Raw genomic sequence first — 15,673 nt, 5'->3', positions numbered from 1 at the left:
TTTCGATACATTGATTGGTAGATATACTTCATAAAGTGCAATTTAATGTGAAGGATTGTTACGAAAGTGGTTGAATGCCAATATTTACAAATTGAATCGCAACCTTTCTGTTACACCGTCTTCGTTAGAAATTAATAAAGATCGATATCAGGTATCGCTCACATTTTACAACAGAGGAAATATGTAGCTTTTTGAGCAAATACTTAATTTAATAATGTGGTATTTCTCTTGTTTACTCGTTTGAACTAACGAAGGTTATTTAAATCACCGAATTCTGGCTGCAATCGGTTGGTGAATTTCCTCTCTTTGATTGTCCAAAAATTCCTTTGTCAACAAGATGGTGCACTCGCATACAATCGCAACGCAATAATCGCCTATAAGCAGGGGCGGACTGGCCCGGGGGGGGGGGGTGGCGGTTGCCACCTGGCCTGTACGTCATAATGGCCCGTTGGAAATTTATAAGTATGTGCTGTATTTAGTTTCTTGCACTATTAATAAATTATTAACACGTTTCTCTAATTGGGGTTGATGTTAGGTTGTTAAAAAATTAAAAAATTCTGTTTTAATTGAAGTGTTTTACAATGAATTTATAATTTTTTGTCGTAGCATGAAAGTGATGAAATACAATGATAGGCGACGCGCCTCGTTTGGATTGTATATTTTGTTACTTTTAATTATCAGCTGCAATTTAAAAAAAAACCTGTATTGTAATTGATTTCCGAAAAAGGAGTACTTTAAAATGAAGCAAAAAATGTTTTTGTGGTGCACCGCAGAGCTACCCCCCCGCCACCATTCATACTACACTAATACTTTAATGGCCCGTAACCTATGCAATTCCACCTGGCCCGCCCCTGACTAGAAACCAATTTCGAAAGAAAATTCAAAGGGCTGTAACTTTTGAACTAGTGGCCCAATCTTGGAACTGTTTGAAATTATGGATTCTACAGGCCACATTCTTTAAGAAATTCTTCGGGTCGATCTGAGACCATTTTTTTTTCGGAGCTCAAAAAAAGGCAGTGTATAACTTTCCTTTTTTACCAAAAATCGACTGCACCAAAATTTCTCTGGAAAACACTTTTTCTTATTAATTTTGGTGCGTAGAATCCAAAACAAATCGTACTGTTTCGATCAGACGTCTCAATCAAAAGTTTTAATTATCAGCTGCAATTTAAAAAAAAAACTGTATTGAGGTGCACCGCAGAGCTCCCCCCCCCCCCCCCCCCCCGCCACCTTCATTACTACCCTAATACTTTAATGGCCCGTAACCTATGCAATTCCACCTGGCCCGTAAGTACCCAGTCCGCCCCTGCCTATGTCTAACCGGGGTGTTGAGCGTCCGCCACAAAATTCTGGAGTCACTGATAACCTTACGTATAGGTCATTCAAAATCAATTCTGTATGGTGGGAGAGGGGATCTCAAAAAAAGCTCTATAGCCAAAAGCGATTTTGTTAAAGTTAATTCAAACCACCTCACCAAAATATTCAGAAATAAAAACTTTCAGTTTTCGTAGAGTGCCCTTAAATGCAATACGTTATGAAACCTAGTACTTTTATGAGTTTCCGTTTTATGTCTCACTTGAAAACATCTTTAAAGAAACCTAAAAGTTGTCTCCAACCTTCTAACTAAAAATTTTCCTAAATATTATCCAGTGCATTCGGATTTGCAATATGCAAACCTTGTAATTTTTTACGTTAAGCATTTGAAACTCTACATCTTGTATTTCTCACGGCTAATTTCTACCCTTTAGTTTCCTTATTATACAGGGTGCCCATTATATTTATAGAATATAGTATATCGTCTCGGCAAATATCGAATGTATACAAGTTGTTTACTGTTTCCCATAATAAGGCAACTTTCAGTTGTTTTATTTCAGAAAAAAACAAATGAGTAACGAAAAACAATTGAATTTCATTTACCTTAAAGAATGCAAAGTTAAATAAAGATAAAATCAAAAACAAAAACAGGTCATGATAATAAACGGCAAAATAAACAAGTTAAAAAGTCATTATGCAAACATAAATTACGAGAGCGTATTTTCCTCCTAATAATAGCTAGGACCGGAAAAAAATACTGGTAGGTACGAGATCCTTACCTCATGCCTATGTATTAAATTTCATATAAATGCAAAACGCCGTTAATTTTACTTATATTCGTAGTATTTACCTACATATAAAGTTTCATTTAAATATCTTCATAAATAAAAAAAGTTAGCATTGCACATGCGTTAAAACAAATTTTTGGCATGCACAAAACCAAAAAATATCGGTATGCACGGAATCCTTGGACGAAGCCCTTTCAAATGAGCCCTATATCGGTTTAGTGGTGTGACGGACGGACGGGCGAACGATAAAGTTCAGCCAATAGCGATTTTTCACTTTGAGGAAAATACGCTAAAAATGTTAAACAACTTTCATAAAGAAAAATAGAATATTTACCGTGATATATACAAGACTCCATACATAATGGGCACCCTGTATATTGACCATTCATTTTATTAGGGATGTTACTGGAAAACGGTGAGATTGAATACAGATGGAATAAGGTGAAGTTGTTGATTTTTTAATCCGATGTTTCATTTTTGCGGCACTTTATTTATGATTTAATGGCGGTTTATGTTTTTTCGGGTTTAATTAATTAAATTCCTATTACAGAAGGATTTCAGTTGGATGAAATGAAACATCCTTACATCATCATTACCAAACATAGTAATTAACAGATGAAATTATTAATTAGGTATTGTGTGACATTAGCACCGTATTATACACGGTGTCCATTTTTCGAGTGCCACTGTGGGGATCTCGCTTACCTGAAGAGATGAGAGTTGGTTAAATGGGGGCGAATTTTCGTACTGAATAATAATCTGAAAAGAAATTAAAAATATCTTTAGTAGTTTTGAAAATATCGCAAAAAACATTATTCAGACACTTTTTAATTTTTCGGGAAGAGTGCTTTGGAAAAACAAAACGTTCTTTTATCGTGAACAAAAGTATGACAGTTTGATCCATCTGTCTGGTTAGAGCGTTGGCAGGGAACTAGTTGAGTTGAGATTTTCATCTGAATATAATTGAACCTTCGTTTTGCAAGAAAATTATAATTCAAATTAGAACAAAATACTTAAGAATAAATAATATTTTCGCAATAAATCTACCACAAACGTAAATTACACTTCCTGAAATAAGTCAACCTTTTGTTCACAACAAAAGAACGTTTTGTTTTTCCAAAGCACTCTTCGCAGAAAATGAAAATTGTAATTTTAGGAAAAATGTGTTACTGAACCACCATGTGTGATATATCGTTGTAAAGAGAAAAAAAGACGTAATCTCAAAATGTCAAAATCCAAAACGGCGCCCATAAGAAAAATTAAAGTTGCCACGTGTTTCTCCGTCATCTTAAAAGTTATTGAAAATGGGATGCCATATTCGAAATCTCCATTAAAAAGTGTCTGAATAATGTGTTACTTAGAAATGTCTAGAACGATTAGTTTACTATGAACAAATTAAAAACGAAAATCAAAAATTTTCTTTTTTTTGCGATATTTTCAAAACTATTGAAGATATTTTAAATTTCTTTTCAGATTATTATTCAACACGAAAATTCGCAACTTTGCCCTCATTTAACAAAATGTCTGATCCCCATAGTGGCACTCGAAAAATGGATACCGTGTATATCATTTTTTTTTAAGTTTTATATTATTCCTACTCTTATTTTGTATGGTGCTCAAAATAGTATCAAATTTGCACCATTACAAATAAAACAGGTGTTGAATACCTATATGTGTGCTTTAGCCGTACTCATTTTAAGCCATTTATTTTTCGTTAATGGTTCGAGCACCAAATTTTCCTTTTGGCTAACAAATTGGTGTATGTCTTTTATACCTCAGATTGTCAAAAAGATCGAAAATCAATCCGATTGCTAACAACTCACAAACGGTCATCTCGCAATGAAATTAAATGAAATCACAGAACCGCGTGGGGCTGATGATGATGTAAATACGAAAAAATTTAATAAAGCCCCGCCATATTTTCATCAATAGCTAATATCGTATCAATAGACGTTGTAAATCAGATAAACAAACGCGATCTCCGGGACTAATAGGTCCCGATGCATCTAACATGCTCGGATGAATATCAGACGGGTTAAAACGTCTTTAGAAAGCGGTTAATATAAAAGAACGCAATGCTCACTTCGGTCCCAACATGCTTTTTTTTTTCGTTTAATATAAAAACACGCCAACAAAAACGATTTTAAGTAGCGGTCGACAGATGAATGAAAATAACAAGCGGAGAAGGTTCTTAACTCCATTAGAGCTTTTGTAATACGCGCTTAGGATCTGACACATCGCTTGCAGGTTACATTTATATTGTGTTTTAATTCACCCGCGGCTTATCTCGTCTTCATTTTTTCGAATCAAATTCCGATTTCGAAAATATCGCGTTACCGCTATACGATCGTGGAAGAGTGACGGGCAACTACGAGGGCTTTGTACGTATTTCGCGCACTTCCAAACATTCCTTAAGTGGCTTAAATTAATGATTTTTTAAAGTAAACGCATGAATTGTTACATCAACCTCAATTTGTCTGAAGAGATCTTTGCTCAACAAACAATTACCAGGATGGAACTCATTATAAAAGACAGATTCGTATTCATTGTTCCTAATTCGTTTCTGTACATATTATAATAAAGATGTTGTGTATGAATTTCAAGGGTTTGTTTTGTTCGGTTCGAATAATGCAAGGTAATTGTTGCTTCATCAATCTTTATTAAATATATTTCTTGTCAAACTTTGTTTCATTACATGTTAATATTATTGGTCAGTTTTGCAATTTCGTTTATTAAATTGCACGGTTTGGGCGCGTGATGAAACAATCTGCGATTGCTAAACGGAACGTTAGTTTCTCTTTCACGATGAATTTTTGGTATTGCGTGGATATAATAATATAAAAATATAATAATATAAATGTACAAAGACGATTTGTAAAATATCTACATTTTCGGGCAAATGGATATTATCCAGACCAGATGTTTTTCCTATACAACTTAGTACATAATAATATCGACTGCTCCTCGTTGCTAGCTGTACCAAGATTTTCTGTGCCTCGCTTCAACTTCAGATATAGGACTATGTTGCCAAAATATCGAAGGAATATTCTGTTCAACGCTCCAATTTATAAAATGTGTTATTATTATAATAGTATGTATTTGTAACTCTGTTGACTTTTTTAACACTACTTTAAAGAATATTTTACAATTCATCAATGAAAGTATTTAATTTTTAAGGCTTCTGTTTATGTTCATATTTTTATGTTTGAAAACGTATGAGCCGCAACAAAAATTTACTGAAACACAAAAACACGCCAACTTCATATTTACGGGGAAAATTTTATAAGTATAGGGTGACCATACTTGAAATTGGATCAACCCTCTAATGGGCGGTAGAAGCAACATTTAAATCGGGAAGAAGGTCATTTAACTTGTCAAATAAGTGTGATCGTACCCTCACTTTATGTAATGTTCTGAAATAAAAAAAAAATAAATCGCTCTTTCGTTTCGTTGTTGACCTTTCCAAGACAGTCTACATAATTACGAGTATGTCACTGAAATTTTAAGTTTTGTGTTGCTTCAATTATTCTGAAAAATGATTTTTACTCTTCAACGACGAATCGACATTATTTTGTTTTATAGTGAATGTGGAAGGTGCACTATAGGGACGGCAGGTAACTTGATCTTATTCACTTCCAACATGATGGAGCTCTGCCACATAGTTTCTACCAGTTAAGTAGATGAGAGACTTCCTGACAGATGGATTGGGTGAAGAGGAACCGTCGATCACCGGACTTAACACCTGGGCAGAATACTTTCAAAAAGTATTTGAATACTTTGAAAAGTATTTGAATACAGTAAAAAGTATTCAAATACTTGTCACTCAAATACATTAAAAATTTAAAATAGTATACTAGATAAAAGGCTTAATACTACTTCAAAATCAAGTTATATTTTGTATGGGTTACCTTTTTTTTATATTTTTATTGTTTTATACAAATTTAAGGGGAGTAAAAGCGTATTATTATTATATTATTATATAGGAGGTACCTACCAGGATCTTTCTTATACCAGTTATATCCTTAAGAATACGTGTACCAGTTTTCAAAGCGTCGTGCACATGATATGTACGCCTTTCTGAAATTAATCCTAGCGATTTTGGAACAGATCCTTTTTTGTCCATCCGTCTGTCGGTGTGCATGATAGTTTGTTTAGAATCGTGCGAACGCTTTGAAAATTGGTACACATGGTCTTAAGGATATAAGAAAGGTCTCTATTGTTTTTAAGTTACGTAGACTATCGAGTCAAAAAGTTTCACTTCAGGATCGTTCGGTATTCAGTTGTATCGGATTTTTATATTTGATTTTGTGACAATGGAAACTGTCTCAAATATTTGAATAACTTATGCCTTTTTTTGAGGCCGGAAAAAAATTGTCTGAGATCGACCGGGAAAAAACATAGATTTATAGAATTTGGCCCGTAGAATCAATAATTTCAAACAGTTTGAAGATTGGGCTACTAGATCAAAATTTACAGCCCTTTGAATTTTTTTTCGAAATTTGTTTTTTGTCTTTGTCGTTTATATTGAGAGGTCTAATCGAAAAAGTACGAATTGTTTTGGATTCTACGCACCAAAATTAATAAGAAAAAGTGTTTTCCCGAGAAATTTTGGTGTAGTCGATTTTTGGTAAAAAGGAAGGTTATACACTGCCTTTTTTTGAGCCCCGAAAAAAAATTGTCTCAGATCGACCCGGAAAAAAAATTTTCTTATAGAATGTGGCCTGTAAAATCCATAATTTCAAACAGTTCCAAGATTGGGCTACTAGTTCAAAAGTTACAGCCCTTTGAATTTTCTTTGAAATTGGTATGAAGTTAAGAAAGTCTTGTTTTTTCTAGACTATAAGAAAAAGTGTTTTCCCGAGAAATTTTGGTGAGTCGACCTTTGTAAAAAGGGAAGGTTAACACTGCCTTTTTTTGAGGCCGGAAAAAAAATTGTCTCAGATCGACCTGGAAAAAAAATTTTCTTATAGAATGTGGCCTGTAGAATCCATAATTTCAAACAGTTCCAAGATTGGGCTACTAGATCAAAATTTACAGCCCTTTGAATTTTTTTTCGAAATTTGTTTTTTGTCTTTGTCGTTTATATTGAGAGGTCTAATCGAAAAAGTACGAATTGTTTTGGATTCTACGCACCAAAATTAATAAGAAAAAGTGTTTTCCCGAGAAATTTTGGTGTAGTCGATTTTTGGTAAAAAAGGAAGGTTATACACTGCCTATTTTTGAGGTTTTTCCGGTTAAACCTCTTGGTTTATTTTAAATTACGAGTATTTACGAAGCAGCTTATAACATCTCCCCCTGAAATATGACGTGTTTTTATTTGTGCGTAGATTTTTGTTATGACTCATATATTTGTGTGTATATTGCTTTACTAAACGGGCCAGATCTATCTTTATTAATGTTGACGCCTACTGATTTTGAAAAAAATAATTATATTGAAAGTATCGAAGATTTTCTTCTGTTGTTCGTCGGGACTCTACGCGTTCAAGTCAAAATGTCAAAACAGGTTTATACCCCAAACAAGAATAGTAACCTTTAACTTTTTAACGTTGCTATTTTTATTCCAGTTTAAATTGGTTGTTTCTTTGCGGTCATGTACAAACAAATAAAATGAAGTCTATTTTATTAGTAAATACTAGCAGAACCTGCTAGCCACCAGCGTCTTGCTCTAGGAAATTTCCTGACGACAAGATGAGAAGACAGGATGTCCCTGCGGGTTCATTCCGTACTAAATGGAAACTTAAAATCAATTATGCATTAAAAATCGCGTCCGTAAATAAAATAGAAACGAGGGAGCGTAGGCGCTATTATCGGTCATCTTTATTTATTTTTTTCTTCTTACAGAGCAATTGTTTCATTAAACTTGAGAGGAAGTAGGGTCACAATATTTATTCTAACTCGTGCTCCTCGTTTCATTCAGAAGGCAAAAAGCAGCAGAAAACAAATGCCGTTTAATTTACCCGAATTAAATAATTGGTCAACTTGGCGTGGTTTTTTTTCTTCTACTTCTTAAGCATTGTAATTTAGCTTTTGTTTTTGTGACAATAAAACGGAAGATGCGCTTCGAAGTACAGCTGCATTTTTCTCCACTCGGCGTGGCACGAGTCCGCCCGTGTGCCCTGCGCAATTTACGAACGTGAACTTTGGTTAATTAGTGAAAAAATCTTTATTTCGGAAGTGTGCCGCAATTAACCCCTGTTGATATTTAAAGTGGTCGGTCCGAGCCGAGAAGGTCGCCGAGTAATTTGGAAGTTTTTGCAATATTTAAAGCAATTACTCGGATAATAAGAGTTTTATTACATCGTCAGTTAGATTCACAAGTTCTAATTTATTTAATGATTCTCTCGTTAGTTGGTGTCACGCGCTTACCATGATTGGTGTAATTGGTGACCGCAGGGTGACAACATCCGCTTTAGGACACATTCCCATATACCTACACGTGCCGATTTTACTCACTTCAATTTTCGGTTGCTCGACGCCGATGAATGTTAGAAAACGTGTCTTGGGTCAAATCTGTACAGCCGTTGCGTTGGCACATGATCGACGTGACTTCGGATTATATTTTTTTGAGCCAGAATCCTCCACCTTTTTGTCTAGCAGTTTTGGACGTGAAAGGGCTACCGCTTTAAAGCCAAAAAAGTTGCTCACAATCGTTATCGACTGATTAATTGATCTATTTTTAAAGAACGTATTATTTTAATTAATTCATTATTAAAGAGTTCTTAATTATGAACTTGCTATAGCAAGTTCATAATTTTGAGGTGTCTGCCCGTCTGTCCGTTAGTACGATATCTCGAAAACGAATCAAGCGATTACGACGAAATTTTGTAGGTGGATTTTTGATCAAACTTATAGATCTGAGTTCGCAAATTGCTAATGTAGGCCAAAAAAATAGGAAAGGCCCTTTTGACATCTCCGTTAGTTAAATGAACCGAATTACATGAAATGCAAAATGAGCATAGCTTTAGGCATACAATACGAAATGGTAAACTATAGCCATACTCAGGAGCGTGTTTGCTATATTTGTTTAATTTTTTAGATAATAGTCAAATAAGAATTGCGAAATAAATAGTGGATTTTGAAAATTGACTGTTGTCGATTTCACAGTTTACTGCGCATTGGGATTTCCATAACAAAAAGAACACTAGCTCCAATTACAATGTACCTATTATCTCTTATTTGTTTAATGTCCGTGTAATGAAAAGACACATTTTCTTTGCGTACAGAACGGGAGGATTGAGAGCCTCTGCGAGGTCATCGCAATATTAAATTATGTACTCTCCATATTTGCAAATCTGCTGTAGACCGCACGATATAGAGAGTAATGCTACATGGTGGTAGAACATTATATCGGTGCACATTATTATAGTGGCAACGTCAATTTGGTGGTCATTTGGCAAATTCTTTGCAAGAATTAACATAACATCGCGCAAACTTACATCTTTTTGTTAGTGCCCGAGCTCAAATTAAACCTCCTGTTTACCGGTTTTTTTAACAAATACCCGAGGGTTGTAAAAGGATTAACTCTTCCTTTAGAAGCGGTAGTCATATAAACGTGTTACCTTTACAACTCCACAGGAGGTTAAAATAGCTTCCACTACAACCCACAAGTTTTTCCTGAAATGTTGTTTCTATTACGATCAGCATTGTCCAGTACCCAATTTTTATGCTTTTAAATTATTGGAAGGTAGAGAACATTATTTATGCTAAAATAGTTACTTTACAAACACCCCTGTCAGTATTTGGGGGGGATTTGCTCTCCAAGAGCCGTGTTACTCAGAAAATTAATATTAGGTCCCTTCAAAAGTCTTTAATGGTAAATATTTTACGATAGAGCTCACTCAATGATATTATTTAAATTACGTATCACTTACGCTATTGGCCATAACTGCTACAATTTGCCATAGCATCTTTGGAGAGGCGGAAATTATCTTTAAATTTGAATACTTTATAGTTTTCATTTTACATTGACGAAAAAATTCTTTGTGCTACATAGTATCTTGGAAACTAAACGATGAATTTAAAAAATGGACGGATCCAAAGTTTTAAGGGTTTGTAAGAAGAAATTTTGTAAGGTGTAATGGTCTTGTAAAAAGTGTCGATTTCTAACCAAACATTGACCTGGCCATACCATTTTCCAAAATCAATAAAAGAACCTTGGAGATTAAATAGTCAATAGGTATAGCACAAGCTCATGCCTGTCAATCTGCAATCCTAAAATTTATAATTAGGTACACAGTATCGAAAGTTACCTTCGGATTCCAAGATAAATTTTAGCGGGTCTGTTCACTTATCCCACCCCCCTTCCAATAGCCCACAAATTAACCATTTGTGTATCTACTGTGCAATTGCGCATTTATGCTCACGATTTGCGTTTTTTTTGGTTTTAGAAATATTTCGAAAATTATGAACACTTAGCCCCCTCCTCCAAATTAAGCTTTTCATACTCAAACGACAGTATTGCATACAGTACTCCGATTGTGTTTAGTAGGGAATGCAATCCCGCAGCAAAATTTCAATCCCGGTATTTGCGGGATCGTTATAAGTCAATCTCGCGGGATTCCGGTATTTGAGGGATTCCGAAAATTTTTAAATGTATTGGGAAATAAGCAATTTTGTACGGTTAACCGAATATTCTCCCGAAAATATGCGTCACATCCGCTTTCATTTCTTATCGTTGGTGTCCAACGGCTCCATGTTTATCTGGATTTCTAGAATATTCACTACAATATTCCCATACAGCCTCTGTACTACTAAAGCTATTATAAACAATCGAGTCGACATATTATATTAGGAATACCGGTACATACGTTTAAATACTTAGAATAGTAGAAAAAGTGTAAAATAATCTTAGTTCATTAGATCATATACCGGATGGTGCACGGTAAGTAGGAACATAGGGATTTAACATGGGAAATTAGTTTTATGCATTCTCCTGCTCTCCTGTACATTATACAGAAAAAACTGTAGAGTTTAAAGTTGTTTAGAATTAAAAGTTGCATAGAAAACTGTTTTTACATGTTTTATTAAGCTTTTGGTATACCCGCAAATTTAAAAATAAATTTCAACATTTCTGTTATTAGTAGCTATTCATAAAACAACAAAAGTCATGGCTATTGCTATTAATAACAGAAATGTTGAAATTTATTTTTAAATTTGCGGGTATACCAAAAGCTTAATATAAAACATGTAAAAACAGTGTTGTATGCACCTTTTAATTCTGAACAACTTTAAACTCTACAGTTTTTTTCTGTAAAATGTACAGGAGGGCAGGATATTGCATAAAACTGATTTCCCATCTTAAATACCTACGTTCCTACTTACCGAGCACCACCCTGTATACATAGATATAGTCTCCCATTTGCTTTCAAAAAGGAGCATCTGTGCCAACATACATAAGAAAGACAGAGATATATTATCTATATATAATCTCGCAAAGATGAGTCACTTCATATTTATGAAATAAATATACGAGTACCTTTTTAGCGCATTTTTCGATTCTCAAAAAGGAGTTTATTGTTTCACTAACACTTACGCGTTTTGTTAATAAATTTTAAACATCACGTCGTGCCCGTGGTAAGCTTGGCAGCAAATTTCAATCCCGCTCCATTTCCGTACGGGATTAATCCCGCAAAAATTCTGCGGGATCCCGGTATTGCATTGCCTAATGTTTAGCTATGCTTTTATGCTCACAGTCTGTGTCTTCTTGGTTTTGGAGATATTTACAAAAATCAAATCGCCCCCCCTCCAAAAATTAAATTATTAAATACTTAAATAACGGTATTACATTGTACTTCGAAAAATTGCCCAAAAATTAACCTTCATCGTGCATAAACTGAGACTTACATAGCGTTTCGTTCGTCATAAATCCCTCTTTTTTTTAAACCCAAATATTTTGAAAAAATCAAATCAATACCTTCTCATGGCTATTGCTATTAATAACAGAAATGTTGAAATTTATTTTTAAATTTGCGGGTATACCAAAAGCTTAATATAAAACATGTACCGGCAATCTTTCCTGGCGAGAGTTATAGTTGTTTAGTTTAAGTTAAAGTCTACTTGTGTTCAATAAAAAAAATGGTTTTCGACACAAACATTATCTATAAGTTTTGGGTATATACAAGTTTAATCCTTGGAGGGCTAAGGTTTCATTTAGCCCCCCGGATGATTTTTCTAGCTATATATGTCCCCGAAGCTAAGAAGGCGGCACATACTGTGAGCATAAAAGTTAATGTTAATGAAACTGTAAAAAGCAGAAACACTGCAACACTTTTTACATTCTTCCGGTTTTTACTCAATCACTTTTTCGGAAATATAATGAAATCATATTGACGTTATACGCCAATACATGTCTAATTAAGTGGATTAGTTCAATAAATTTAACGTATGTCGATGACTCCACTCTATTAATTTCTTGTGGAGGTAAATCAATATCGGTTGTAGAAGCGACGAGTCTTTAATAAGTGGTTTATTCATATATCAATTCCATAATTCCCGGAAGCTTATTAGCGAAATAGGCCTAAAGCTGTGTCACAACTCGAATCATTCATAGAGTAAATAGTCATGAATGGGCGAGTAAACAGACGAACTTTAACACTTTAAATAGATAATTGAGTATATGGATCGTAATATGTACAAGAGCAGCTGCTTTACAAGGCAACGTAACTAATTAACCGAGCCACCGGATTCATTCATTCGAATTTGACATTTGCTCCCCGTATTCCGATTATTAAATGATTTATTCCCCGTAATCCGGATGCGAGTCAATTTTCTTTGCGAAATTCGATCAAATCGGCCTCTCCCTTAGTTTCTGCATTCGGGGGGACCTTGACTTAGAGCGTGACCCCAAACGAGATGTCCAGGTAAAACAGTGAAAATAAAACCTTCCCAATAAAAATATTTCAAATTACATTCAAATTGATCTGTCAAGTTACTGTTGGAGGTCTCCGGTGTTCACCGAGAGGGGTCCAGAGCGGCGGGTGTCATACTAAGATGTGTTAACACCATATTAATATGCCGAGAGCACGCTATAACATTCCACAGCTGGTTTGTTTTCTTGCCGTATTTAACATTTTATAGCTCTAATTTGTACACCAACGCAACCTATTAAATATCACCAAGGAGCGGGTAAGTACAAGGGCGGGGAGATTCTTGCACGATCGTAAACCCCCTGTATTAAAATGCGCATTTGCCTTGTAAACTCAGCGGGTAATTTTAAATTCTGGACGTCGCAAATGGCCTTATCAATAATTGAATTAAGCTGAAGAAATTCTTCTACTTTTACGAGCGAAGCGAATATAAAAGTCCTCGTTTTTATTAAAGGAGAAAAAAATCTTAATTAAGGACGTGTGAAACCTCTCTTTTTTTGTACCGTGTATAGTAACAATTGTTTTTCCTACACAGTCGTAAACTAAGAAACGTCCAAACAGGTGTAATTTTTATGGCCACCGCCGACTTGATTTACAGGATATTAATTAAAATATTCTCGTCGCCTTCGAACGATTTTTTCGTGAAGCTGTTAGGAGTTTGGATTTCAATTTTGAAAAATGTTCCTCATCAATGTTAATCAGGGAACGGAAATTTATTGCACTTTTTATGAGGTGTTGTAAAGCAACGGTGTAAACTAATAACAACATTTCATGTTTAAAGATTATTAATATAAATATTTATTCAAAAAGAAACGACCGAGAACGTTTCTAATAAAAAAGAAATAATCCTAGGTCACTATCCTTTGCCAACTGCAATTTATATTTGTAATTAAATTACTAAGGGCCGAATGCACAAACAATAAATAATCAGGCCGTTAGTTAATCGGTATGATTAAATTAAACCTTTGATTAAATTAGATTGGTATGCACAAAACAAAAACACTCCTTGATTAACTAACCAAGGTGATTAAGCATTGATTAAATATTTAGTAAGAATTGGCGCCGGCAACGTTGTACTTTTATGGAAATGTGTGATTTTTTTTACAAAGCCTACTTTAGTGGAACGCTTTTCTTTTTTGTTATCTGTCATCTAATAATCAATTTATATTATTGGGTTAATAATGGAAAAGAAGATACGGGGAAAAAACTTTACCGAAGTGGAATAACAACATTTCATGTTTAAAGATTATTAATATAAATATTTACATTGTTATTATACTCGTAGTAACTTAGTGATTGTCCTGAATTCGATAAAAGTTCCGGTTGAATTTTGAGTTGTTATAGGTATCATTTTAGCTGCCACAATAATTACAATGATAAAGTTTCTCCGAATACTCATGTTTTTCCAATTTAGTAAGAAACATATACTAGAATCGAGAGTGACGAGCGCCCAGATCCTTCTGCAGAAACAGCAAGCTTGGAAGTGCGTTACAGAAGATTTTAACTCCGAATGTATCAGCAAAAGAACCACCAAGCAATTAAAGCATTTTTATGATAACATAAAGCGGAATGCGAGAAAAGCGGAGGCATCGAGTAATGTAAGTAATATACGTCGTTTGTGTTTATAAACATAGCTATTATCGGTACGATTCTAGAAAGAAAGGTACCGAGAGCAATTAAAAAAAGCTTTCGATGGAGAAATGTCACAAGACGATATAGAAAAGCTTCCAGAAGAAGCTTTATATGCCGCAAAATGTGAAAAGGTAATTTAATCATGAAAGGATTCCGTCATTTTTAATTGTCTGTTTTATTCTTATTTCCAAGGAAGGAAGAAAGAAAACTGGAGGAGGAAGCTGCGAAAGCACCACCAACGACTCAATGAGTCTGGTGCTATCGATAATGGGTGATACGGTAAAGCCTTTACCAAATCCATTTGATAGTGCCAGCTCTTATCACGGTACAAATCAAAGTTTGCATTTACTTAATAAAAACATTGTTTTAAAGATGACGAGGCAATATTGCTATTAGAACCTTCTCCCCCAGCAATCATCCCTGAAGTGGTGGACCAAAGTATACCATCCTGTTCCTTTTCTTCCATAGCTGATCGCCAACCTGCGCCAAAAGGTGGAATAATTGCTGCAAAACGGCGACCTAAAACTAAGATGTCCATTCAACAAATTAAAAAAAATTACTACCTTCAAAAGTTGAAGAATGCTAGGCTGGAATACAGCACTCTCCTAATGGAGAAAAATTTTAAAAAACGCATTTTCATGAATCAATTAAGTAAATGAACATATTTTCTATTCAAATAAAATGGTGTTGATAATATTGACTGTATTTTTATACATTGGTTGGTCATGGTCATGCTAATCCCCGTAAATATAATAACTCTGATCTGTCTGATGGCATCGTCGTTACTAAAAATGTACTTAGGTACCTACTCATAGTTAAATAAAGTCTTTGAAGAAACACACTTGCTGAGAATGCAGGGTCGAAACACTTTAAGAATTACAAAAGAAAAGGTGCATAGTTAAACGAAAGAATTGAAATATTCATAAACAAAACCACATAATAAAATGTTATTTTTCTGCAAGCTCTTTTGGGATTGCCTCCTATTAATGTCAGTACCTATATACCTGACGAAGTCGAAAATCAGCAAAAAAGTATTTCGCTGAAGTTTAAGATGACTTCGCAGTTAGGTGCTGG

General features: G+C 34.5%; 1 protein-coding gene across 1 annotated transcript; it reads left to right on the top strand.

The window, feature by feature from the left end:
• Positions 1 to 14,240: 14,240 nt before the first annotated feature.
• LOC116168125 lies at positions 14,241 to 15,295 on the top strand. Its single transcript, XM_031483797.1, has 4 exons — positions 14,241 to 14,565; positions 14,623 to 14,730; positions 14,792 to 14,924; positions 14,972 to 15,295. Exons 1-4 carry the CDS (start codon positions 14,341 to 14,343, stop codon positions 15,256 to 15,258), a joined length of 753 nt encoding a protein of 250 aa, XP_031339657.1. The 5' UTR covers positions 14,241 to 14,340; the 3' UTR covers positions 15,259 to 15,295.
• The last annotated feature ends 378 nt before the right edge of the window (positions 15,296 to 15,673 follow it).

The sequence above is a fragment of the Photinus pyralis genome, unplaced genomic scaffold (genome assembly GCF_008802855.1).
Source record: "Photinus pyralis isolate 1611_PpyrPB1 unplaced genomic scaffold, Ppyr1.3 Ppyr1.4_LG4, whole genome shotgun sequence".
Classification (NCBI taxonomy): domain Eukaryota; kingdom Metazoa; phylum Arthropoda; class Insecta; order Coleoptera; family Lampyridae; genus Photinus; species Photinus pyralis.
This window is presented reverse-complemented; position numbering and strand designations above follow the sequence as displayed.

Excerpts from the sequence above, each read along its gene's own strand:
- LOC116168125 (XM_031483797.1), top strand. The coding sequence starts at position 14,341 with ATGATAAAGTTTCTCCGAATACTCATGTTTTTCCAATTTAGTAAGAAA. Across the intron at positions 14,566-14,622 it reads AAGCGGAGGCATCGAGTAAT|AAAGAAAGGTACCGAGAGCA; the intron begins GTAAGTAATATA and ends GTACGATTCTAG. Across the intron at positions 14,731-14,791 it reads ATGCCGCAAAATGTGAAAAG|GAAGGAAGAAAGAAAACTGG; the intron begins GTAATTTAATCA and ends CTTATTTCCAAG.